Genomic DNA, 27,109 nt, shown 5'->3' on the forward strand with positions numbered 1-27,109 from the left:
CGCTGTGTGTGCTGAATCACTCTTTGGAGGTGCCAGATCTGTCCATCGCTCTAGAGGGAAGCAAAGACAAGCCGGCTTCCAAGTTAGCCCTCTCACTTAGATGCCTATAATGAGGTGGGCTGAATGCGAGCCCTACCGTAACCTGTATGCTTCGGTTACTCTTTCTGCTTAAAGGACACAGAAATTCTGCCCCCACTGGAGCGTCCTCAGCAAAACGTCTTGCAACATAATGAGGGGTGAAAAATCCAAAAATGTTTAAGGCACTCGTGAACATAAGCTCAAAGATCGAGAGAGGTTCTCCTTCCCCTCTACTCTGCCCTGGTGAGACCACATCTGGAATATTGTGTCCGGTTCTGGGTCCCTCAGTTCCAGAAGGACAGGGAACTGCTGGAGAGGGTCCAGCGTAGGGCAACAAAGATGATTAAGGGAGTGGAGCATCTCCCTTACGATGAAGGGCTGAGGGAGCTGGGTCTGTTTATCTTGGAGGAGACTGAGGGGTGACCTCATTAATGTTTATAAATACGTAAAGGGGAGTATCCCGAGGAAGGAGCCAGGCTCTTCTCGGTGACAACCAATGACAGGACGAGGGGCAATGGGTACAAACTGGAATACAGGAGGTTCCACTTAAATATGAGAAGAAACTTCTTCACAGTGAGGATAAGAGAGCACTGGAACAGGCTGCCCAGGGAGGTTGTGGAGTCTCCTTCTCTGGAGACATTCAAAATCCACCTGGACACATTCCTGTGTAACCTCATCTGGGTGTTCCTGCTCCGGCTGGGGGATCGGACTGGATGATCTTTCGAGGTTCCTTCCAGTCCCTGACATTCTGTGATTGTGTGATCCTGTGAAACAAAAAACCATACGCTCCACTGCAGTTGTTTAAAACAAAAAGTGCCGGAGACGCCCGGGTGGTTGTGCAGGTGCTGCCGCGGCGCGCCGGGCTGTGGGCGGGCGGGCTCAGCGCCGACACGGCCCGCAGCGCCAGGCGGGGGCGGCAGCGCGGGGCCCGGCGGGAACGCGGCGGGAGCGTCGCGCCCCCTGCTGGCGGCAGGGAGCAGGCGCGCAGCCCGCGCTGTCCCGCGGAAGCGCCTCCGGAACGACGGGACTCGCAAACCGGCGTTACGCGGTGGTTGTTCTGTCCCAACACCCCTGCTCATGTTTTCCTCTCCGAATTGTGTTGAATGTGAAGATTCGCCTTTCGGAGTACCTTATCTGCATTAGTTTCTTTACAAATGTACTTTTAAAACATGAAATGCTGGAGGCAGCAGAAACATATTGCAAGTGACAAAATAATTGAATCTCCTTGCTTGATTGCAGATAAACTGTAAATCAGATTTTATCTGTTCTTAGCGAAGTAGAAATAATGGGGACGCACAAGCTCCTAAAAATAACAGAATAGCTAAAATCTCTGCATTTCTAGAGCAAATGTAGCCCTTTGGGAAAGTGCAAGAAATACCATCTGTGTTTCTGAAACTCTGAAGTTAATTTATTGCAGACATCTCTCTATTTACTGTAAATTGACATATTTTGTGTTGCAAAACAACATGTTGCAGTGATGAAAAATAACCAAAATACTCCCATCCAATTAACTCCAAAGGTTTTTCTACCTGAAAAAGCTCAATTTAAAAGATCAGTTTGTTTTGCATCAGGCATCAAACCTGTTTTTCCAAAGTTAGTTTCATACACATACTGAGAGCTGTTCGCAGGGAAAGCTGACAGAGGAAACTGTGAAGGAGTTCAGACTCCTATGACAGATTATATTTTTCTGATTATCAGAACAAGAAGTTTATTTTATTAATAGCTACCATCTTTGTGAGAGATTTCTTCAGAATGGATGGGCTTTCCTGACAAACTCTCCTTTTCATTGTACCTGCTAAGCACTGTAGTTTCCTGCAGTTCACATTGAATGTAAAGTATCTTTTAGAAAAAAAGCTTTTTCATCACACTATTTAACTGGAATTTGGAACATAATTCTGAGATTATGGAAATGAATACTTGCTCAAATACAGCATCTCCCATGGGAAGCTGGGGGAATATAGCACTTGACTTCAGCTGAGAGCAGCTAAACATCTTTATTTTCAAACTATGGCTGGAATTGAGCCATAAAATACGGATGGAAACGTGGATCTGAATTTCTCCAAAGTTCAGTGTGCAGTTTGGGTCCATTACGAAGGTAAGTTTGGAAATAGATTTTAAACTAAATTTCTTTGAAATGCAGAGACTCCCCAGTCAAATGTTACCCTGTGAAATGTAAAAATGGAGGCAGCACATGAAAAACTGAGGCACTGTGGTTTTATATTTGACTGCAGATATTTGATGTGTCTGTTTTTCTTGTAATGCTTGGCCTTTGAATGATTGAGAGCTCATCCAGACATCAACTGCTCCTGTGGCAGCAAAAATCTCCTTGAAGAGTTATCTCATTTTTCTCCCAAATCCAGACAACTGGGTTATGAGAACACAAAACGTGAGTTATTTAGGCAAGCAGTGATGTAAACACGAAGAGGCGAGCCCCAGAAGGCAGCGCTGTGGCAGAGAGGGCAACAAAGCCGGGCACTGTCACTGCTGAGACGAGCTCAGCGCAGAAATATGTTTCTGGAATGCATATGTGATTCCTCATCCTGGGCTCATTGTCTAGGAGTTTACATCAATAGTGCAGTAGCAAAAACTCCCATTGAGCTGAAACAAAACAAAACATGCGTTAAGAGGAGCATTGCCATTCAAGAGCACGCATTTCCTGGTTAAAATGAAGGTCAGTCATAAATTACATCTCTCATTCCTTCGGGATTTCTCTCTTGTTCTGTTTTGGCAGTTTAAGACCCCTTTGATATTTGAGCGAGGCCCTCATTTGTCCCTTTGCACATCTGAGCTTGATTATGGTTTATGGCAATGGTAATTCTTTACCTCCCCAAGGCAGCGATTTTGAGAAGAGAGAGGGAAAGCAAGTACAGTATGATTGTTTAGGAAAGAGGCACACTGCGTAATGTTTGAACCATTTCTCCATTTTATATCTGTGTCTCTTCTCTACGGATCGCCCTTGCACACAGCAGCACTAATGCTGAGCTCTGCTGATGGAAATGCCCCATGTCCATCAATGAAATCACTGTGTCTGGAGGCAGAAGAAATAAGGCTGTGTATTTACATATCAAAACACTGACTTCTGAGCAATAAAGTTGTGGTTTGGAAACGGTTTTAGATGCTGTTTCCTGGTGAACACGGAGTAATCAGGTACCAATAAGCACTAAAGTTATTTTTCTGGCTGCAAAGTGCAGTGTCCAGGTCTCAGGGATGGCCCTCCCAACCTCACCCACCTTACAAAGTGAAGGGGAGTGTTCTTGCTCAGCTTCTGGAATGCAACTTTGGAAAAGAAGGGTAGATTTCCACATGGATCAGCTTTGTGCCAGTCAGTATTGCCAATCGGTTAAGCCAAAAATACACTGAGGCTTTGCGTGAAGGAACGGGATGGCTGAAACTGGGTCTTGCGCTGCTTTTCCATGTACACAAAAGACAAAGGCAAATGTTTCAGCCAAGAATATGCTGAGAGCGTTTGAGACAATGTGAAGGTGGCAGAAAATGTTGGATGCTGATTTGCACTTTCCTACGGGTGGTATGAAGCATTTTGTTCCAGGCAATTGCAATGGCAGTAGGATTTTCCATGTCAGTTTGTAATATATGCTTTATTCTTTTCTTGCTTTCACTTCTCTGGCTTATACTGTGAGCTCTGTGGGTTTGTTGAGGCTTTTCACAGAGTTTGTAATGTGGAGGGCTATTAAATGCAGGTAACTGCTCTTGAAACTGGCACCACCAATCTGCTCTCAAAAAAAATAATTCTTATAGACCTGATGGGAGATTTACAAAATCATTTCATTGCCTTTCAGACACTAGAAATGCCATCCTGTTAGGAAAGACAAGCAATGGGAACTGCTTCTTCCATAAAGGTGACCACAAACATCATACTGGGAAGCACAGGCAGTTGGCAACTTTTGCAAGTTTGGTGTTTGATTCCAGTACCAGACAGAAACACAACAGGCAGAACTGCCAATGATCTTCTGTTTGTTTATGTAATACATTTTTAAAAGCTTCAATGTGTTTTAAAATAGATCTACATGCATTTTAAATGGGTCCTCCAGAATGCTGTAGAATTTACCAGGTACACACTATATTTTGCCATGAAGATACCCAGGAAATGTGATGAACAAAGGATACTTGTTACATTTTCCCTGGAAGGAGGAAATTTCTTAATTCCTGCTACATAAGCCTTTCCTAAAAATAATGCAAAACTACTACAGTACAGGAGAGGAACAAGGCTGTATCAGCTCTCACTGTTCCAGCAACACAATGAACCTGCTCAAGGAGAATTTTATAAGCCAAATTTTCCACTGATCTAACACTAAGGAAGGGTCCAACATGAGATTTTTCCCTTTCCTTTAGTATATGAATTAGACTTTCAATATTAACTTGGAACATAAAACTTGTGAAGGAACATGAAGGAAAAAAACATGTTTATTACATCTATCTGTCCACTGAGATGCAAAGGTTGAAGAGCTGGGAGCTGTGGGGATGCCCAGTGCTGTGCTGGTGGTGAACACTGCAGAACGAGCGCTTTCCTTCAGGCTGCCGTTCTCTCATCAATCAGCCCAATTATTCTAATGAGGAGAGTTGCATCCCTCTGCTGTGAGCCCTGCTGGTTTACAGAGAGAGAGAAGTAAATAAAAAGGAACAATGCTGGCTGCTGCTGTGGGAGGGAGACAATAGTCCTGACTCCCCTCCTCACCACCACCCCTTAGGAGGGAAGACCAGGGTGGCTTCCTGCAGGCCCCTGGGGTCATTCCAGATCAGAACTCAGATCACACACTGGGCTCATCAGCATCTGCTGAAGGAAAAAAGCAATTAAAATAGAGGGCAGAGGCATGTCATTTTCAAGGCTCTAAGAGAACATTGCTAAAAGGATGGGATACAAAGCTTTGCAGTATCTGAGTAATTAATGCACTATAAATACTGACCTGAGCTCTAATAGCAGGATCTTTATGCTTTCGGATTTTTTGAGAGTAAGAAGGGAGATTTTGGCTTTTGAGTTATACCTCTACAAATATGTGTCTTAAAAGATGTGTTTTGGTTCCTTTTCTTCCGCTGCATTAGTTCAAGTGTTCTTGAAATAATGAAAATTAGAAACTTGTTTTTCTGTAATGAAATCTTAAGATACTTATTTACAACACAAATCTGGGAGCTGAAGCTTTAAGCAAACCGCCAACTACCATGAGACTACTTACAAAAATATGACAGCCAAAATTATGTGCAGCCCTACTCATTGTTTTCTATATTTTTCTCATGTTCCCTCATATTGTTCCCTCTTTGTGATGACTGAAACAAATCATTTAGGTCCAGATCACATATTATGATACCCACAAAGCCTCCTTGCTATTGTTCGGGCCAAATTAAAAGTGCTTGTTGAAAATAATTGTGGAATGGCATCAAAATTCATTTTCATTTTAATGAGGATTTAATTATGTCTATTGTGATAAATTATTCATGTTAGATACTAAATTTACATGTTTTAATAAAAAACATTTGAAAACTTCAACAATTTTGGCAGTTCTCGCAATGCTCTCAGGAAAGTTCCTTTGGATGTCCTCAGCACCTTATCCCCTCTTTTTCAGTGTTAGTTTTACTAAAATGTCCTCATCTTGCCCTTTATACAGCATACTTACTTCTATCTTTGGCTTCAGTTTGATGAATTATTCCATTCCTAAGTCCCATCTTCAGCCTCCAGCTAGATGTTGTGATCATATTTTTGGCATTTCAGATTCAAAAGAAAGCCCCTTAAATATTAGAAAACTCATCTTCTCATTTACCTTTCCTCCATTTCCGTGAGTGACTTTAGGAGATGCCCTCGATGCTCCTTCAGCCCTGAAATAGATTGTTCCTCTAACGTTCCCAATTCTGGGAAGCATCATGCAAGGCTGATGTTTCCTCTGGCAAAAGAGAAGCAGCGGTATACTGCTGGACGCACTCTCTCCCAGGGGCTGGCAGCTTTCCTTTCCCCTGCCATCGCATGGGGCTTCCAGCTCCTGCTGGCCTGGCAGCTCCACAGCTCAGGTCCCAAACCAGACCTTGGTCCATGACAACTGTGGATCCTGTTGGGGCTGGACTGGAAGAAGCTTCCCTGACACGTCTGAGTAACAGTGACTGCAGAAAGGTGCGTGAAGTTGCTAAAGATAGTAAGAGAAGAATTTAAATATTTGCGTAAAGAAAGCAAGTTGTGTGCTACAGCACCTACAGCCATGGATTACAAAGGCGCCTTTCTTAAAGCCACCATAATCGCATCCCATTTGATTTAAGTATAGCACGGGGTGAAATTTCCAATAGGTCTTTGACCGTGACCAGCTTCTAGCATTCAAAAAGACACACATCAGGCCGAGCACACAGTGTGAGACATTGTTGAGTCATGAAAAATATCTAGAATTATTTATATTTGCATTTCTGAGCCTTTCACCTTTACTTGCTTTTGTGTTTTCAACCTTTTCTTTACAAGAAACAGAAATATAACTTCAAAGGGGGGCAAGAAGAACAAAGAAAATGCCTTGATTTCAGGAGCCAGGCCTCTAAGAAATGCACCAACCCCGCTGAATATTAAAGTCTAGGGCAATAGCAAGCAGAGCACAAGATCTACTAACTTGCAGTAAGCCTTGTGGATTAAAATCCTCTTGGACACTTCTTAAATTCTTAGTATTATCCCAAAACTCATTCTGGAATACTAAAGTTAGTTTTGTTACCTTCTTTGCTACCATACAGGACACAGCATTAGCATCAGAAGTTACAGATGTGGAAATTTAACACCGCACAACTACGGTGCTTGGTTTTAGGGGCTTTGCTCACAAAATTGAGATTATCTTAACTACAAATTCAATCATAGCTTCCCAATGTAACAAAATCACAATGTAGCAGAGGTAGCATCAAGTAGTTCGAGCAGGATACACACACACATATATTCATTTTTATTTACACTTCACACAGAATAGAAAAAGGGACTCCCATGTCCTCGTGACTGCCTCAGTGTAAGCCTACCTGTTGTGTTTTTCTACAGCACACATGTCCTTCATTTATTTAATCACCTGCTCTGTCCCAGCACCCACAAGAGGCCCCTTGTTCCATGTTCCCTGCAAAACAAACTGGCTCTTTCATGTGTGGGGGGAATGATGGGCTTGGGAAATGGAGGCTGGGCTGTGCTCTGAGGGTCCAGGCTCCAAACAGGTACTGCACTTAAAATCTCTCCTGGATGAGATTATTCAGGAAATGTACTGTTAAACAAACCAAATGTTTTTTGATACCTCTTCAAAACATTTGGTTGTGCTTTCCCACCAATGAAACAAATTCAGAATGGGAAGTTTTAGTTTAAGGCCACACAAATCAACTTACACCTCGTTGTGTTTGGTTGCTGCTGACTTCACCAAAACCTGATACTATAAAATACATATTAGCACAATGTAAGTTAAAAGGGTTACCTTAATGTCTTGGAACCAAGCTTCACTCTAGCTACATCAATGAAATAATACATGGCATACTAAGCCAGTGAAAAGGACTTCTAAAAGTTATAGACAAATTTCATAAATATATAAGCACCAAAGTGCACTGCTTGATTAAGCTTATCTAAAATGAAAAAATGTATGTTAAACTGAATGGGTCTAAGACCAAATATCCATGTTTTGGACAGGCATTACTTGCAACCAAGCTGCAGAGGTATGCAGCTACTGGAAGAATAACTGGTCCACAATGACAAGCAAACACAACATCTTCTTGTTTCTCCATCCCCTTCAATGGCTGCTGGTTTTTAAAATTCACATAATGAATTATTTTTCTGAAAGAAAAAGCAGAGCTCCCATTGGGCAGCTTTAGCTGTCTTCCATGTGGAACTGGCTTTTCTTGGACAAAATTATCCCATTTATTACGATTCACACCTTTAAAGGTAAAGAAAATTCTTTCCCACCTCAGCCCAGTAATGATGTAGGAAGGAACAAATAATTCTTTAAAAAAAGGCCCTCTTCAATGGCTACTGTTGCAAGGAACCCCACTCAACTCAGATCAAGACCAGCAATTCTGGCCTTTTGTGCTTTTCTTCCTCTTTGCCAGAAACCAGTACCAGACACTGCTCTGTCTCAGTTTCTTTCACTACATTATGAGAAGGCTGCCTTTTCTTTGTCAGATACAAAATGATGTGGGCTAATAAAAGAAAATAGAATTTGTCTGGTTTAGAGGAGCCAGTTTGTCACCAAGACTTTGCTATCAGTAAGTAAAAATAGAAGCCTTTATGCAAACCAGCAGGATTTTAGCCAGTGTGAAAATAACTGATCTACTGTCATCTTTCAAAACCTATGTTTGCATTCAGTCACTCCAGACAGCAGGAAAAGCAGTTGTTCCTTAAAATGTTATAGTAGTCTGTGCAGACACTGTTGTTACCCAAAGATTTCACAGCATGCAGACTTTTAATTGCCTCTCCTTCCCCTCCGCAGATGAAGGCATCTGGAATGTTTATCTCTAGCACACCTTACTGGGGAACGTATTAGTTTGTAAAATAGAGCAGGATTACAAAAAAAATTGCTGAATACATACGATGTTGTGGAATAACTTTTCACAAGTAGCCTTACTCATACTCATCTCTATCTTAGCATGTGTTTATTATTTTGCAATATAGGTTGTATTCAAACCTTTGAAGTACTACATACCTGACCTATAATGGTTTTCTCAATGAGATAATTGATCTGCAAGCTCCAGCATTATATTATTTTCCTCTTTTTAATTTCAAGTTATAGTCTTCTGAGACAGTGCAATCATTTCTGGAACAAACTCAAGCCACTCAGCACATAGCCTTAGAACTAACTAAATTACAGCATCCCATATAGACCTTCTTTATTTGCAGACGTCTATAAACAAAGTCTGTATTTGCTGAGACAAGGATATTCTCACTGACAAACCTAATAAACTTCTGTTCTTTAATCTCTACAGTGAACCAGGAATATCACATTCCATCCATCCATCACTTCAACCTGAAAGTCTTTTCAGGATGGCTTTTTCATAGGATGAAACTCCCTTCAGATCAGGTGTCTGTTGTTTCTCTACCATACAATATTCTTATCCTGTCCAACCACAACTTTTGTGGCACTATCAAACTGAAATATCTTTTTATTTGCAAAATATTTTTCCAATGAACATGTCTGGACAATATGAAGATAGTGAAAATCTCTCTGATCCATCACATGGCAGAACAGTAGCATCCTTCTGGTCAACAGCTTGAGATAACTAATAACATGGTACGGCAAGGGGCTAGGAAACAGGGGCAACAAAAGCCGTTACAGTAGGAAGATGAAGATAGGGCTAGAAATGAGGGTTTATATAGCAGCAAGACTGCGGAGGCTATTGAAAGCAGAGGGTACACAACCTAACGCAAGTCGTTAATGACAAGCCTATTTAAATTGTCCTTTCTAAAGGCAGACTACTGAAATATTAGACAGGATTCTACCACAAACATTCTATACTTTCTTTAAATGCTTAGTACATTTATATATTTGTAGCGTGTATATATATTTATTGTGGTACGTGAAATAAAAGAATACTGCTGTCAGGTATCACTTGTTCTAGATTAAAGTAGTTTTTAATCTGAATTCATAGAGCCAGCTTCTATTCCTACAGAAGGACGGCATCCATCCATATATCTACAGTTCTTGCCTTGCCATGCTACTTCAGTGCCATTAACCCAAAACAAGCTGTGCTGGAATATGTTTGCCACGCAGCCTGTTGCTGTTACATGTGGTCAGAACACTTTTTGTGGTCTATATGCTGTTATTGATGGACTAGAATTCAGATCCTCCACTGTATTTGAACACTAGGGAACCTCAATTTCTAGAAAAACCTTAAGAGGTACTGGCACAAATACCTGGTGGTCCTACATAGACTAGCATAAGGTAATACAAAGCCTGACGAAAACAAGACAGAACAGCAGGGTCTGTAAAGACAAGCTATCAAGGTTAGGCTTGTGAAAGGTAATTCATTAGCAACTATCATTAAAAGTTATTTCTATTCCTCTGACCCATCTCCTATGGTCAGCTCTCAAACACCTGTGAGCATGGGCTTGTATAGAGCAGCTCTGTAAAGTGGGAGAGTAGCTGCTCTGGAGATGGGATAGTTTGTCATGAGGGGTGTATCCATGGAGAAATGAGTAATACTTATAAACATCATCATGACACTGCATGAGATGTGAAGTTAGTAAGAGCAAAAAAGTACGCACCTAGTCAGTTATATCTATCCCTTTCCCCAACACAGGCTGAAAATGCATAATCCAGTTGATTTATGTTAAACACCAAACAGGACATGCATCCCTGGGAAGCAGTCGAAGTCAGAGCATTCTACTGAGGCTGAAAAAGCAAAGCCTCTATTCCCAGATGTCTCCCTGGTTTCGGGAGATTACTACCGAGTGCCACTGTCTATCAAGATGGATAAAGATATTAACATTCTCTGTAAGGTACTTCGTGATCTGTTGATTGGAATCAGTCTTTTATGTATCCTATGAACATATATAGGTATATATTCAACATTTTAAAACACTAAAAAATAAAACCAGCATGGCATAAAACCAAATCTTGTTTTGTGTAAACTGCCGCTGTGTAGGTAGTTCCTGATGTTCCTAAAGAAAATCCATATATTCACAGGCACAATGTGAATGTGTATGGCACACTGCCACAGGACGCCTCAATTGAATACCTCATTAAAAAACAAACAAACAAAAGTACATTCCAAATTGAACAAGTAACATTTGTTGCAGATCTCTTAAGACTCATTTGACCAGGAGCCTCGTGTATTACATAGTGAAGACAAACCACTTACAGGCTTGTGGGCTTCAAACCTGGGTGCCTGTATTTTTCCTCTTGGCCACAGGTTTTTGAACAACTTGAATCTAAAGCAAGAACACTTTAGGCTTCAGAGAAAATCCCCTAAAGGGAACAGGATTTAAATTAAATATCCTTCTCATGGAGTCACGTCTAATGTTGCATATCACTGTAAGACAGTTTGAATTCGCTCAGTTTCAACAATAGGAACAGGTTACACTTTTACAGAAAGTCCAGTGACTTCTGAATGCACAAATTTTCCTGTGTCCACATGGTCCATCGTCTTTTGGTAGGGCAAATTAACCCCTGCTAATCCCAGTACTGCAGCAGTACAATGCTTCCAGTTGTACCTGAGCTCCTGCACGTAAAGATAACCTGATTGCAACCAGGTATCACATTCCTTGTGACTGACAGCATGGACTGAGTTTTCTTTTTTTCATCTTGCTTCAGTGGACCTTGCAACAGTAAACTATGACCATTATAACCACTTGGTTTGAATCATCGCACAACTGTTTACCATGAGTCCTGCTAACAAAGGTGCTCCTCTCTTCACACAGGTGGGTGGTCTCTACTAAAAAGGCAGCAGCTCCTGTTTTGCCCCACACCTCCCATATTCTTCTTCTTCAGGCCTCCCGGGCCTGAAGTAACCATTCCCTTCATGCTAGCAACAGCTCTTAAAAACCAGTAGTTAATTAAAAGTACCATGCGTTCATCAATTACAGTAAATAATCCCACTTGCTACTGGACGGTGAGCAGCACAAATCTCTGGCAGGATTCCTGTTACTGAGCAACTGCATAAGCACAAGAATTACTGCTAATTTTTTTGTTTTTAAACATCTGAGAGAATGATTCAGCTCCAAATACTGACTATATTTTTAAAAAGGCATCATAGGAGTGTCATGCTGATTTTCAACTCAAAGTGTTCTTATGGTATAAGGAAAAGGAAGCTTTAAAAAAAATTAATGCTTGCAAAACATGAAAAGGATTTTGTCTCCGGAACTGACATGCCTGATCAGAATGGGTCTCTAAGTTGTATTAAGTTGTTAAGAACCATATAACAAGAAGATAATACTACAAACAACAATTTGATCTAATACAGATAGTGAGATTTGAAAGCATTTAGGAAAGAAATTATCTAATTTTTTACTACGTCCAACTAAATCAACTATATGAAGCGGTTTTTAAAAATATAAGCTACAGTTCTGTCAGGGATTATGATGGAAATAATTTTGTAATAGTGTTCCCATGTACCACATACCTCCAGTGCATTACGAGAACGTGAGAACCTATGCATATGAAGCTTGAAAAATAACACCTATGAAGATTTAAAATGCTCCATGACCAGTCTATTCAGTATCATACTTTGAAAAATGTTTAAAATTAAGTATTAAAAATTCTTCAGGCTCTTACTTTGTTTTACAGTCTCTACCTAATACTTCTGTCTTCCTGATTTAGGCTGGCCACTGCAGGAAGCTGTGTCTCTGCCTCTAAAAAGATAATAAATGGGAACACTCAACACTGCTATAAATTGTTCATGGCCAAGTACATATATTGTATAAAACACAAATGGTGGTAAGCTGAGAGGAGAAGTCATCGCACTTAACTTCATATGCCTCGAAGTGAGTTGTAAGCGAAACTGAAGCTCCCATCACAGTCAGTGGGATCACCACCAATCCCACCTCTAGAGGGAGTCTGATACAACTTTCCTCAAATGCCTTCTCGTGACACAATCTCTGTCTCTAGGTGCCCATTTTCCTCCAATGCTGATGTATCCAATAGTAACATTGGTGACATTCAAATTAAGCATATTTCCATCTATCAGAAGCTTTGAATGATGTAGCAAGCGACAGGCTTGCTACCATCAAGGCGCAAAGATCTGACACGATTATTTTCGATGCTGTTGCTAAATAAAGATATCCAAGTTCATACAAAACTTCACTAAATTACTGTAGCGATGACTGCAGCAGCGATGACTGCAGCATATCAACAGTCCAGTCTTGCACAAACAAACAAACAAACAAAAATAAAAGCAATTGTTCCACCTCACAGGATCTTTGGAAACCACTACAAATTGAAAGGCTTTTCTTAGCCCCACTTCTTCTAACATCATATTTTTGTAAAATCACACAACACTGAACTACTTTTTCACACAAACCCCACAAGTTAAAGCTATGAATGACCAAATAATCATATAGCTCCCTTTTCCACAAGCCTGAACCTCTCCACCATGTTTTCTTAACAGCTAACATGCAAGTAAGTTGTGTCACCTGCATACATCTTGTTTATACAGCTAGAGATTGAATGAAACTTCATCTGAAAACCAACTGAGGCAAAAAAGGCATAGAACAGTCACCTGAGAAGCAGCCTCTGTTTCTGACTTCCCTCCCAGTAACATAACAAATACAGACAAAGCAATCGGTGCACAAACTAAAGCAAAGGCTGATCTGGCCTTCCCCCAATAGAGGAAAAAAAAGAAGATATTTATACCTATACTTAAAACCACACACATACATTAAAAAGAAAGCTAAGTGAGCAGTCTGATTTTAGGAAAGCTTGTCTACCCATCCATCCATTTATTAAAAGCAAACTCCCCACCCAACAAAACACAAACAAATCAATATTAAAGCATCTATCGATATTTCTTCACTCACTACTGAAAAGGAAGAAAAAAACGTATTTAAAAAAATGAAGTGTTTCAACTACTTCTTACATAAAAGACCAAGAGCCCAGGATCTAAGCAAAGTTAATTTCAGCAATTGCCACAAGCTCCATCTCCAAGTTAAGGATTTCAGCAACTGCCATGAGCTACATCTTATCACTCAAATTTCTCCTAGGAAGTAAAATCATCTAAGGAGTAATAGTCTTCCATGCAAGACTCATCTACACGATGAAGTTAACTGTAGATATTTGATCCTCTTGCTAACAATCTTCCAAATGTTATTGTTCCAGAATTAAGAGTACCTTGTTCCAATTTAGCTTAATCCATTCAGTGAGACACACTTACACCACAAGAGCTAGTCAGAACTGAGATACTTAATTCTGAAACTGGAATCCAAGACCCAGCCATCTGGGTTTAGATGATACTTACTTCGTTGTTTGAATGGATGGTTCCTCAGGTGCCTGAAGATGCCTGGTCTTCCCAGTCTGAAGACTTCCTAGTCCAACAAAACAAATCCCCTGCATTCACCAAGAGATTAGCAGAAACTGTGTGTGGGGAGGTACCTGAACAGAAGGGTAAACATCTCCACAGACACAGTTACAGATCGCGACCACTTGCATATGCGATTCCACCTAGAGGTTCCTATAATCATCTCCACACAGAAAATTACTTTCCACATAGCACCCACAAGCAGTTTTTTGGCAACCACAAACTATGTCATACATAATAAACTTACTTTACTTGGCAGGAGTCAACGCTCAAATGTTTTGAAAAACGTCTTGATCACTAGTGTTGTATGTGCTGGGTACTTAAGAAGTACCACTATAAAAGCTGGGAATCATCCCTCTTCCGGTTATGTGCTGTTATTTGGAAACCAGGTGGAGGTGCTACTACATAAATTCAGGAAATGAGAGCAGTGCTCTAAATCCATTTCACTGGAGGTTTTAATCAAGAATAGACAGGAGTTTCAAAAACTGCATCTCCTCACATACCAAATAAGCTACAAGACACCCAACACAGCACTTTACATTAGGCATGACTATTTGATAACCTGAACTTTTGTCATTAAAGCTCCTGTATTGTACTCACTCAAGTAAATTACTGGATCTAATCGAGTCACATACGAATCAATACTAAAAAAAAAGTCAGGAATAAGTATGATGCTTTAAGTTTATAACCTGCCTTATTTCAGGCAAACTTTCCATTGCAGGCTAGCCCTACAGAGCTGCTCTAAGCTGCAAATTATCATTTCTGTTCTAGCAATACTGTGTGTTAATTTAGTTTGCATATCTTCTAAACAAACTGATGCTGTTCAAAAAAAGGTTATTTATTTCAGGTATTTATACTACCTGAAAAAGCAGTCAGAATGGCTTACTACTTCAATAAAAGGATACAGTAAGTTCATTTGGGTCAACACATAATGATAAGGGTTATTTTTGAGTAATAACTTTGCATGTGCACTTACCTCACAATGACTGCCACAGCTGGGAGTTATTTTACAAATAGCCAAGCCCTAGAGATATATTATTGCTCTCAGTTCATGAATCTGAATTTAAACAGAAATTTTACAGATTGTGATCAATTACATGAATTAAATGCTAACATGTCAACTTTCAAATAAAAACCTGGGAGGCTCCAGTGTATGTAAATACTAGTGAGTTACATTTTCCCTTAGTTTTGTAACATAAAAAAATTCAAAAACCTCCTGTATTTTAGTTGTAGGCTGTAGGCTTCTTTAAAGACTTAGAAGGCTTCTTAAAGCTTGTTTAGTGTTAGCTGCCTAAGTAGAGCAAGAAGAAGTGTTATTGTGAGCATTCTAAGGCAAACAAACCTGTAATTGTCTGAGAGTGATAATACGAGAAATTAACTGTACTGTTCTCTATAATGACGTATGATTTTTTCCCCACATAGACAAGTTCAAGTTCCCTTCCAGTTAATAAGAAGCAGCAGTTTACATACCCAACTCTAAAGTCCTTACTCCTTAGTCTTAGTTTTCCTGAGTCTTCCTATTTTGATGTAAATTAGTTGCTACTACAGACTAGGAGAAGAGAGAATGCCAAGAAACATTCAGTCAAATCACTTTTTTGCTACTAAAAATAGCAACATTTTTGTGTTGCACTTCAATATAAACAAGGCTGTCCTGAATGCTGTAGTATTACAACAACAGCAGTACCCCAGAGATTATCTAGTTTTATCACCTCAGCATTACTCGAGGGAAGGCAGTGGAAATGCTATACAAGTAAATTGTTAATTAGCTCAGTTGCACTAATCCCTGATGTAGCATGGCAATCAGAATAACATAAAATTTGCTTCATGTTGGTGAAGAACTATTACTAAAACTATTCACATCTACATAACCTTTATACTTGCACTTGAGAGACACAGAATTATCCAAGTAAGGAGACTAGAACTGCACAACTTTCTACTTAGTTAATTGGTAGAGAAGGAAGATTTGACTACAAGATACAGCTCAAAAATAAAGTTACTGCTATAACATATGAATGAGCAGTACAAAATGCATGTGTATGTGCACACACACCCACAGAGGTTTAGTAACTACTAGAAATAGCACACAGGATTAATTTGAGATTTCTGCCATCCTGTTACCTCCTCTCTGACCTCTAAACTAGGTTCTGTTATAACCTCATCTGTAAGAAGGCCTTACAGCTGCAAACTACTTCTAATCTCATTTTCTTCTTCCATCTTTCATTTGTACTTATTTCTCACCATTCCAAGTTGTTCACTATCCTTTACAATCTTATTACAATTATTTAGTAGACCAGTACAGAGTTAAAGTGCACTAAAATGAGGTTTCTAGAAGTTTTATTACTGGCTTTTAGTTAAGATTATCTCATTTGGCCTTGTATTTAACTCTTAGTAGTTTTGATTGAACCCCGGTAGTCTTTTTCAGGATGCCCAGAAACTACTGAAGTACAGTCATCTTTTCCTTATCCATAAATGGATTAGTTGGTCCGAGCGTACATGGTGTACCTGCCTGCAGAGCTGTGCTCTGCACACCAGGCAGGCACTGGTACCAAAACCCACCTTCTGCTATAGCGCGCCTCCTTTCTAAACAGGCTTTTTAGTATAGCTCCAGAAGAACCATACAGTTCTACAGCCTAAGCCTCCACGCCCTGCATTAGTCATGTTTTCTCACCTTATCCCTCCATTATACCAGATAAGCAAGAGATGATTGTAAACAGCGGCCGCCTTTGTGTATGCATCAGACAGAACTCCAAACTCCTTGAGTAACCTAAATGGTTTGTTTCTATTGGGTCCTTAGCAGTAAAGCCTAAGCATTTGTAAAGTGAAAATAAGTAGTATCTGATCTACTTGCATCCACTATTTTTCCATCAAACAGGAATTCACTGGTAGCCATCTGAAGCCAACCAATAAAACATTTTTTTCCCCATCTTCAGAATAGCCTTGAAGCATCACCATGTTAAAATTGAGCATCTCACATCTGCCTCAATTACTTAATTAAACACTACAAAACTATGTTGCAAATATTATTTTTAACAGCAAAACATCAACTTTATTTCATCTATTTTCTAGTGCATTAAAAAATAATAATAAAACACAGAGAAAGGTCGGAAGAAAATCCCTCTCTGCTTATACTGTTGTTGTAAGGTTCTGTGGCTAACCACATTTCTCACCTAGTGGAATTTTAGCACTGTGGAGTCCAAACATTTGACCGTTTCACGTTACATTGGTTTTCAGTTCTGGTGTATGCTTTAAGCTTCCCACTTCCTTCTTCAGGACATTAAGTAAAGTTCTAGAACTATCCAAAATCTTCATGTAAGCAGCTTCAGTTTCAGCAAGAATTTTATCAAGCTCATTCCGTGAAGCTACCTTTTGGGCCAGGTTTTCACATACACAGTCCAGCTGATCTTTCAGGACTTGGATTTCGTGCTGGAGTTTGTTTTTTTCCTCTTCTGCTTGTTGGATTTGTCTGTTCAGCTCTTCTTTTTTAATACACAAATCTTCAATACACTTCACAAGTTCATTATTGTAACCCTGAAGAACAGCTCCCTGCTGAGTCATCCTCCACTCCTGTCTCTCAGCTCTGCCACTGCTCCCTGAAGTCCCCTTTCAGCAACAGCCTTCTGCACCCTAAGAAAAAAAAAAAAACAACACCAACAAAAAAACACAGTAAAAAACAGAAAGAAAAATTCTGTAAGAGAGTCACCATGAACAATGCTACACTAACACAGGCAGAGCCACGAGGAAAGATGCTCTGGTTCAAGGTTAACACGCTAGTTCTGAGTTGTACCACATCTCTTCCCTTTTCAGGAAGGGGGCAGGACACAATTCAGCATCACCACTGTACGTTGACTGAAAAACGGTCTCTCCTACGATACCCTCATGCCAATGCTCAACTGTGGTATCAAAATACTTATACTATAACATCTTAATACCGTTTTGACTAGGTGATGCTTTGTACCTCAGACTGTGAGAGTTTGGTCAGAAATCACCAAAAGGCCCTTTTTTTCCCAGAGAAGGCTAAGCGGTCACCACCAGCTGCATCCACCCAGCCCCTGACGAAAGGACCTTCCTGGCAAATCGAGCGTCAACCACTCACTTCACTCAGCGAGCCCGGGGCCGCCTGAAGGAAACCCACCTGGCGCTGTTGGCTATTCACAGCCGCCGGGGCGACACTTCCACGCGTGTTCCAAGCCGCGGAACGAGCCGCTCGCTCGTCGGGGGCGGCCGTTAGCGCCCCTCACCGCCGCCCCCCACTCAACCCTCCACCCCCTCCGGCGGCGGTTTCACCGCGCCCAGGCCGTTCTGCCGCCAGCGTCTCGCTCCCTCGGCGGCCGGGGCTGCGGCAGCCCGGCGGCGGTTCCTCGGGGGCCGGGAGCGCAGCCCCGCCACCGCGGGTGGGGAGAACCCGGCGCCGCCACCAGGCCGGCCGGCAGGGCCTGGCCCGCGCTCGCCGCCTACCCTTGGACATTTTAACCACCTCTTCACCGCCGAGCGCTTCCACGCACAAGACGAGCCGTACACAAAATGGCTCCTGCTTATGCATCAAGTCCCTGGGCGGAAGGGGAGGAGGGGGGAGGTAAGAGGAGACCTTCCCTTTCCTATCTCGCAGCCGGGCGCCGCTCCGCTCCCCCCGCCCCGCCGCTTCTCTCGCAATTCTCCCTCTTGCCCCCACCTGCCTGGCGTTCCGGCCCTATCGGCTCCCACCGAGGAAGCCAGCTGCCCAGCCGCGGCCCTGCTCCTGCTCGGCGGGGAAGCGAAGCAAAGCAAGGACCCCCGGGCGGCGGGGGCTCCCCTCGGCCAATCAGCCGGGCGCGCCCGGCCAACGGCTGCTCCGACCGGCGGCGCCTCGAAGCCGCTGGGTGAGGGGTCACGGAAATACCCGAGCGTTTCCGAACGCTGCGCCACCCTGAAGGGAGCGTGAAAATAGCTCTACGGAAATAACCGATGTTTTCCGAAGACAGGTAGTGTTCCGGAGAGGAGGACGAGGCGGGCTGGCCGGTGGGAGGAGGAGGGAGGGAGCAGCGTTACGGAACGAGCCGATGTTTGCCGAAGGGAGAGATTGAAGGGCGTTGGGCTCGGCGAAGGTTGCCGATGTTTCCCGAAGGCAGAGTCGCCCGAGAGCAAAGGGGACAGAGGGGACGGAGCATGTCGGAAAGAGCCGAAAAGAGCCGACGTTAACCGAGCGCGGCGTCGCCCGAGTTTCCCGGATGTAGTTGGAGGAGCGGCGGTGGCGGCGGGCGCAGCGGGGGGAGGAGGCGGCCGCGGCGGCAGCAGCAGCAGGAGCGGTGGCGACGTCCGTGCTCCCGGAGTGTCTCAGCGCGCGCGGGGCCGAGTTGCTGGCGTCTCCCCCCTCGCTGTGCGCAGAGGAGATGGGCCCGTGAGCGCTGCTCCCAGCCGAGCTGCCTGAGCCGCCCCCTCCCTCCCTTCCCCCCTCCCTGCCCCCGGTCGGCGGCGAGGCGGAGCGCTGCCTCCCCCTCCTCCCCCCTCGGCGCCTGTGGCCCGGCCGCGGCCGTCCCCTCCTGGTCCCCTCACACTCACACACACAGGCCGGGCATTGATGGTAATGTATGCGAGGAAACAGCAGAGACTCAGTGATGGGTAAATCCCTTCCTCCTCCTCTGGCCCGTGGCCCTGCGGGGTCTCCCCCTCCCCTCCGCCATGTTTGGGCCCCCTTCCCCGGCGGCCGGTAACGGTTGTTCGCTAACGTCTCTCTCTCTCTCTCTCGCTTTCTCTTTAGCTGTCACGACCGCAGGGGGGACTCGCAGCCCTACCAGGTACCTTGAGCGCCGGCCGCTAGGCCCAGGAGGAGGAGCAGGGGAGGAGAAGGGGGGGGGAGCTACTCCAGCGGAGGCTTCGGCCGCCGCCGCAGGCCGCGGTGCAACAGACGCCTCGGACCCGTCCCTCGGCCCCGTTTCGGGCCCGGGGGGGGCGGAGGTGGGGGCGGCAGCGGCCGCGCGCGGGGGGAACGGGGCTCCGGTGCTCTGCTGAGGCCTGCGGGGCGGGGGCCAGGAGGAGAGGCCTAGTGCGACCCTGGGAGGGCTTGGGCCTAGGAGTTGGGGAGGGAACGGTGCGACGGGCGGGAGAGCGACCCCGGGTCGCTTGCAGTGGAGTGGAGATCCAGGGGGAGGTGAGTGTTTTCCTTTTAAAAACAAAAGGCATCTTGTTCTTCCCTCACTCCCCTCCCCAAATCCTTTCTTCTCCCCAAAACTGCTTCTGTGGACTGTAACCTGAGCAGAGTATGGTTTTAGACCCTGGATAACTGGGGTTGCCAGTGAGTCTTAATTTCTGCAGTTGCCAGCTGCTAGGCATGTTAAGAAACCATCAAACCCTTAAGCTGCTGACAATAACTTAAATTTCTGTAAGGTTGGATACTGTATTCCTCTGCTGTGTCTACTGAAAAAAAGCCAGTTCTTGGGGTGTGAATCTGGGGAATGCCTTATATTGTGATATTGCTCTCCTTGGGGCACAGAATAGAATTGTTTTATTACATGTCTGTGTATTTGTATGACTGTGAGGTGTAATCTGACAGTCCAAGCCAGCTGTCAGTGACTGTTCATGTAAAGGTAAACACTTGCCCCTGCAAAATAAAGCAGGTCAAAGTGAGGCAGAACATGTAGTTTTTGGTAAATACTTCAAAATGAATCTTCACATTGTGTGTTGTGGGCCCCCAGAATTCTAGGGCTTTTAACTACATCTGACACAGGATTGGTAGTACTGAAAAACACTACAGAAGTTGAAGGTAGTGGTGAAACTGAGTGGCCTTGGCTACAGAATGGAGGACATATTCAAAGTTTACACTGATTCAGTGTAACTTTCTGTATATATTCTTCATACCAAGTGAAGACTTGTGCTTCTCGCAAAAGTGCAGAAGTACTGCGGCTCATTTACTGCTGAAAGTGTGTAGTCCATCAGTGAAAAGACAAAGTAGTCTTATCTTAACAGCAAGTGCTATGTTGGATGTGATAGAGGGAGAAAATGGTTTGAGTTCTAATTACAGAACTTGTTGCTTTAATGTAGGTAATGAAAATTAAAAAGACTATTGCTGATTGTTTAAATGGGAAATGAAAGTTAATTAACTTTGCAAAGTGTTTTGGAAAGAGATCTAAAATTTAGAAAAATAACATTTTAACATCAGTTCTGTAACTTCATACCTAATATAAATGCTTGTTCTCTTGTGATCTGTTACAGGCTCTTAAGTACTCATCCAAGAGTCACCCCGGTGGTGGTGATCACCGTCATGACAAGATGCGAGACACCACAGATCCTTCACCACCAAATAAAATGTTGCGGCGCTCTGATAGCCCTGAAAACAAGTATGGTGACAACACAGGGCACAGTAAAGCAAAAAGTGTCCATGCTCACAGAGTTAGAGAGAGGGATGGTGGTGAGTTATCTTTAATTAACATTTATTTAAGCAATTTCTCACAAATATTAAAATTCAGCCATTATTGCTCAGGTGATGAGTGTTAGACTAAGTGTACCTGGTACTGTGCTTGGAGAACGCCAGTTTAACCAATGTGGAAGTTTAATTGGAAGCAATCATTTAGACGTTCTAGTACCTATCAATTTTCTTATTTTTACAGGTATTGTAGCTTTTCTAATAACCACAAAGATTAAATAAATGTCTGGGTTGTTTTGTTGTGGGTTTTTTTTTTTTTTCTTTAAACTGGTATGTCTGACTTACTCTAGACATACTGCAACATGTAATAACGTGAAATGTTATGCTAACAATAACTATTAGCTGTTTCAGAGACTTTAAAAAATAACTTTATGTATTATGGTGCTATATTGTGCAGTTACCTGCTTCATAGGCTAAACCCCATAAGAAATGGAGAAAAAACTTCTCCATATTTACCTGCTGTGTTGAACTCCTAACAATCAGAAAAGGATAGCACTTACTGGAGCCTTTTTGGCAGGAGCTTAGAGAGCAATGTTCAGAGACAGGTCAGCCTCCTGTGTTTTTGCAGGATATCGTAGACAGTAGTGATATCCCCAATATTTTTTAACTGATGTTGTTTTCCACCCCTGCTTCCTAGAAAAAGGAAGGAGTAGGGTTTTACATTTAATAAAAAAATGTAACAGTTACAGTTCAGAAAATCCTGGTTACTGCCTGAATTTGGAAGCGTATTTTCTGTTTTGTAATGACTGTGTTTTGTCTGTATCAAGTTATAAAGTGAAGTTTTGGAGAACTTAGAGCTTTCAATCAGTGTTTCTTTGTTCTATATAAAGTTCACAACTTATGGTATACAGATGTATTTATTACAGCACTGTTGTTACATGTTAGGATCGTTAAAATATCTGTAAGTACCTGTTAGGAAATGCTAGTTCCACACCACAAATGTGTTTATAGTACCTGAGTGTTCTTACAATTCCTATTTATTTTTCTTTCTTTGGATTAATACAGAGGCTCTGTAGACCACTGATAATGTGATAATACTGTGTAGAAGGATTATAAAAACAAGCATCTTTTGTTAGTACGCTGTTTTCATTATATCTGATTGTACTTGAAAGTATAGGAATCTCAGAATTAAATGCACTTGCAAAGCCAGTAGGCTGCTCTTCTGTGCTATGTTTTAGGACACAGAAGTGTCCTCTCTTATTTCCTGTTCACCTGTCCAAAGATACTTGCCCTACATACTCTTGCAATTCTGCTTAGTTTTGCTACAGTCAGTAATTCTTTCTGCTTCAGTGCAGCTACATTTAGTGAAGTTATGCATACATGAAAACATCTGGAGGTTGAGGCTCTTTATGGGGAACATATTTGCTTTTTTTGTGTGTTGGAATTGTTTTTAAGATAGGAAGGACATTCTGAAGTTCGCACTGAGTGCAGCTGGATTTAATAGTTGGTGAATGACCTGAAGCATGGATGTATACAGTAATGATGAAGGAAAAGTAATTATTGTGGTATTGTAAGTAGAAAGAACATTATCCTGCTGTACTTTCTACTTCCCCAGGCTGTTAACACAGTGGAAAATTTCCTTTATTCTGATCTGAAAGTGGTCCTTTGTACATCACATGTTATTAGACCGGAAGAAGGAAGTAATCTTAAACAGTCTGAGCAAAATTACTAATTTTAAAAGATACACATGTAATGGAAATACAAAGTGATTTTTTTTTATTGTTGGTAAGATTAGTTTGGCCCCAGTTTGAATTTTTTCAGATATATTCAAAACAACTACAGTTGTGTTAAATCTTGTTTATTGTATGTAGTAAACCAAAGCTGAGCAGATGTGAGCAGGAGGATATCAGCTTTGTTTTCCAAAGTAATTATGTGCAAGTTTGAGCTCATTGCATCTTATTTTCTGTGTCCCACTATGATTTACTGAATCTTTCTGTCAGTATGAATTGAAGGTAGGTGTTATGCTTTGGTGTAGGTGAAACTCTGTGGTATTATAGATATTGGCATATTGCTAATATGCAAAAGAAATAATCTAATAATCTGCCTTGTTCGCTGTTGAATTACACTGAGGTACTGTTATTGATACAATATTCCCTTAGTTTTGCAATTACAGGCATACAGTAGAAAAAAAAAATTAAAAAGCTAAAACTTTCCTTGAAGTCCTTGACTTAAAAAGTATTAATTTGCTGTGCTACTGTCATTTTCTGGCTTGTTTTCTTTTCTTTTTAAATCTACTGAGGGGAAAAAAAAAGTTTTGTTTTTTTTAATTGCTGTGCATTTCATTATTGTAAAACCAGTGGTGCTTGATTTGGAACTACTACAAAGGTGTTATTGCCTTCCTGTGATCTAGCTGAACTTAACAAAACAAACCTAGTTGAAAAATCTCCATTATTTATTTCCCCAAACAGCATTAAAGTTCCAAACAATCAATCTATTTTTCCTCTTATCCGTTAGAAAATAAAATAGAACAAAAATCTGGATTATTACAGCTGAATGTAAAGCCGAATTGACCTAATCTCTCCCTTTCGAGTCAGTGTTTAAGAAATCACTCCTTTATATCTATTCATGATATTTGCTCTGAAGTTAAACAGGAAGATTCAGTGGTGTAGTATGCTGATCACTGGGACTCATTTAGTCATGACTGGTTATTTTTTTTCTTTTGTGGTAAAGGCAACTGGCTAAATGTCAGTTGAAGATTCAAGTGTACACCTATGAAATGTAGGAGCTATAATTAAACTTATTGAAAATTAGTAATTCAAAAATTGGTAGAACGTCCCCCTGTGAATACTTTTGGTACCTGTATAAAGGGATTTGTTGTTACAGCTTATTTTTGTATTATTCCTGGCAGAATCTTTTGTGTTTGTAGAACTGTAATCCATGGTAAGAAGTACAATTGCTTTCAATTAAGGTATTAAAACGTGTGTTATGGGTAAGCCCTCTGTACTGATACAGTGCAAACAAAGCACTTTCCAAAGTTGCTTACTGCACGATTTCTGTGGGAAGAGACTACATACAGAGATGACTGTTTCTCTGAAGAGGGACTTATAACTTTACCTTGGACTAAACATGGGAGAGTACTTGCTATTTTTTGTCACATCCCTGGTTTCCAGACTACTTGTACAGCCAGCATATCAAAAAACGGCAGTAATTGTGTTCTTGCTTTCAGGTCCTTGTGCATACGGACATTGCCTCTGTATGCAAGTGTTTAAAACATAATGAACAGCTACCCCCCTCAGTGCATCTCTTATTTCTAGGTCAGCTGCTAAAGGCAAATATGCAGTTGGAAGAGATGAGGGGGGTCTTACCAGACTAACTCAAGTGTGAAGTTCCTTAACAGTTACAAATAGGGACTTCAACCTAGCGCTGTTTACAGGAAATAGAACTAGGAAGGTCATTGTAGATCTGGAAAAGTGTTTCCATTGAAATAAAAAGGAAACTACAAAGGTTTGAGGTAGCTCGTGCTTGAGGATGGACAGACTGAGAGCATAGATGATCCTTGTAGGTCTTTTTAAATGCATAACTTGGGTGATATTGGTTTGCAGGAAAGAAAACAAAGTGATGCGATAAGTACAGTACCTTTGGGAATGCTATAAAAGACATAGATGTACAGGGGAGTTGGACTAGATGACCTTTGGAGGTCCCTTCCAACCCAGATTATTCTATGATTTTATTTAGGAGTGAAAATTGCAAGATGCAGCCCTTGGTAATAAAGAGAACATGTTTCTTTCTACATCAGTGTATGGGGCAGAATGACCACCTAAGATACGTAGTAGAACTTTGTGCAAAACAAGTTCAGTTAAGCCACATGTACTCAGAATTCTTTATTATCATGAGTAAGATACTGAGTGTTTTGCTATGTTTAGGTTTAAGAGACTTTGGAAATCTGTGTTTGCTTCTTGTAATGATATTATTGAATTGTTTAAAATAACAAATGGAGAGCATTAATATACACAGCATGAAGTCTCTTGCTGGGTTGTGTGCTATGTAGGCTATTTTAATGAAATTTGATTAGAACTTATTATATTTAAATTCCAAAATATAACTGAACTTTTCTGAGTATGTTTCTTTTGCATATTTTTTTTAATTGGCAATCAAGAGTAATATTAATGACCAGTGTTACTGACTAGTTACTAGAGATTCAAAATCTTACTGCTATTAGAGACTGAATGGAATATTTTAAGTCAGAAGTTCCTAGTTTTGTTGAGGTGGTGGTAGCACCTTCTGTAATTAAGTGTTGACTCGCTTTGTTTCCAATGATCCCTGGAGGAGTTCAGAGTCCTCAGAGCAAAAGAGACAGTGAACAGCCAGAAGCGGAGAGCTGGCTTTTCTTTCCTGTCTTAGCAGCCCTCACAGTAGAGAAGGACAAGAGCTATAACTGTTGATTTAATTAGCAAGAATGAACGGGGCATTAGGGCAGGTACAACAGAGTGGCAGCTGCCTGGGTGATGTGCATTGGAAAGAGGAAATGGCAGGGTAGGTGGAAAGAGGGAAGGTGAGAGTAATGAAGTGTTATGGAGGGTCAAGGAAGAAGCTAGAACAGCTTCTATCTATTTAGTTAGTATTAACTGCTGTTAATGTTGAAGTAATTATTCATTACTATGAAAACTGTTTCTTTACTGTAACTGTATGATCAAAACTGGGATGAGGGAAGTCTTGTGATCACAGATGAGAGTAGGTTCTCAATGAAACCTGCTTTGAACATTCCCTGTACCATCGGAATGTAAAAGAGGTGACTTGCTCCTCTGGTTGGTTGAAAATTGGCTGTTTGGATGGCTCTAAAGGAGGTGGGGGTTTAGTGGTTCATTTGCTTTTCAAGATAAATACAATTGTTTCCAGGACCACTCACCTCTTAGAAGCTTTTATCTGGATTAACCAAAAAAAAAAAAAAAGAATGAAAAAGTAGATCTCTGTTACAGTTTTCTGATTTTGATAAAAGCTTTCTTTCAAGTCTTGCTAGTACTAGCACCTTCACTTGGTGGAGGGTGCAATTTTAAGTTGCCTTTAAAGTTTTCGCAGTTTTAGATAAAAAGTAGCTTTTATGCTTATTGAGTATATTTCTGAAGTGAATTTTTGCTGGATCAACTGTTTAACTGTGGTTTTATTGTTGGATATTTTTTTTGCTTGTTTGGGGTTTTTTAGTTAGTCTGCTGTGAAGAATCTCTGACAGAAAGGAAATTACAAAGTATGTGATCATAGAATCACAGTAAAGGATAACACTTGTGTAGGTACTTTGTTAATTTTGACGTTTAGAATGTTAATGTTCAAAATTGCTTTTGAAAAATAGCTGCAAAGCCTTTAAAAAGCGTAAGATTTAAGATATAAACCCCTAATTTTATATTATTGATATTAGGAAATAATTGTGATATTAGTAAGATGGTATGAAGTGTTAAGTCTTTATGCATTTAGGTGAATGGAAAGATTTGTGTTTCTTTTCATGAAGTTCAAGTATCTAGTGTAGGTTGTGAGAGTAAAGATGCATTAATGGGAGACCTTATCCAAAGTGGAAGCTGCAGGGAATGGCAATTACCAATACTGTTAGTTTGTAACCTGTTGCTGCAGCCAGTTCCAAAAATCTGTTGCTATTAGGACTTTGACAACTTCCAGTTTCACTTACTGTCCTTTGTTTCTTCTATTTGCTAGTATATAAAATATGTAAGGTTTTCCTTTGTGGTTGGACTGTTTACAGAAATA

At 41.4% G+C, this 27,109-nt stretch overlaps 2 protein-coding genes across 26 annotated transcripts in view; one reads left to right on the plus strand and one right to left on the minus strand.

Annotated features, from left to right (window-relative positions):
- Nucleotides 1-1,699: 1,699 nt before the first annotated feature.
- Nucleotides 1,700-19,739, minus strand: LOC308038066 (microtubule nucleation factor SSNA1-like). 19 transcript variants are annotated; one of them, XR_013921878.1, is made up of 8 exons: nt 19,558-19,739; nt 19,067-19,373; nt 17,190-17,646; nt 14,999-15,046; nt 13,963-14,051; nt 5,850-6,206; nt 4,508-4,681; nt 1,700-2,676 (listed from the first exon to the last, which is right to left on the minus strand). XR_013921878.1 is itself a non-coding variant. In XM_080340316.1 (4 exons), the coding sequence occupies exon 3, from the start codon at nt 17,575-17,577 to the stop codon at nt 17,233-17,235; it is 345 nt and encodes a 114-aa protein (XP_080196442.1). In that variant the 5' UTR covers nt 17,578-17,646; nt 19,067-19,373; nt 19,558-19,739; the 3' UTR covers nt 1,700-2,676; nt 17,190-17,232. The 19 variants fall into 19 exon arrangements, 5 of the variants coding, with proteins under 5 accessions (XP_080196442.1, XP_080196443.1, XP_080196444.1 ...); XR_013921879.1 differs by lacking the exon at nt 1,700-2,676 and adding an exon at nt 3,383-3,484; XR_013921889.1 differs by lacking the exons at nt 1,700-2,676; nt 4,508-4,681 and adding exons at nt 5,115-5,146; nt 5,706-5,767.
- The window catches only part of WAC (WW domain containing adaptor with coiled-coil), a 61,932-nt gene continuing 53,743 nt past the window's right edge, over nt 18,921-27,109 (plus strand). For 4 of the 7 annotated variants that reach the window (XR_013921876.1, XM_080340308.1, XM_080340310.1 and 1 more), the window contains exons 1-3: nt 19,445-19,617; nt 19,757-19,793; nt 21,208-21,403. Coding sequence is in view for 6 of the 7 variants with exons in the window: in XM_080340308.1 (XP_080196434.1) it covers nt 19,577-19,617; nt 19,757-19,793; nt 21,208-21,403 (274 nt within the window). In the remaining variant the exon portion in view is untranslated. Of the gene's footprint in view, nt 18,981-19,444; nt 19,618-19,756; nt 19,794-20,039; nt 20,147-21,207; nt 21,404-27,109 lie in introns of those variants that run through there. The other 3 variants (XM_080340309.1, XM_080340311.1, XM_080340312.1) reach the window with 3 other exon arrangements.

Source organism: Nesoenas mayeri (assembly GCF_963082525.1).
Source record: "Nesoenas mayeri genome assembly, chromosome: 2".
Taxonomy (NCBI): Eukaryota; Metazoa; Chordata; class Aves; order Columbiformes; family Columbidae; genus Nesoenas; species Nesoenas mayeri.

Coding starts and splice junctions, on each gene's coding strand:
- LOC308038066 (XM_080340316.1), bottom strand. CDS start 17,577: ATGACTCAGCAGGGAGCTGTTCTTCAGGGTTACAATAATGAACTTGTG.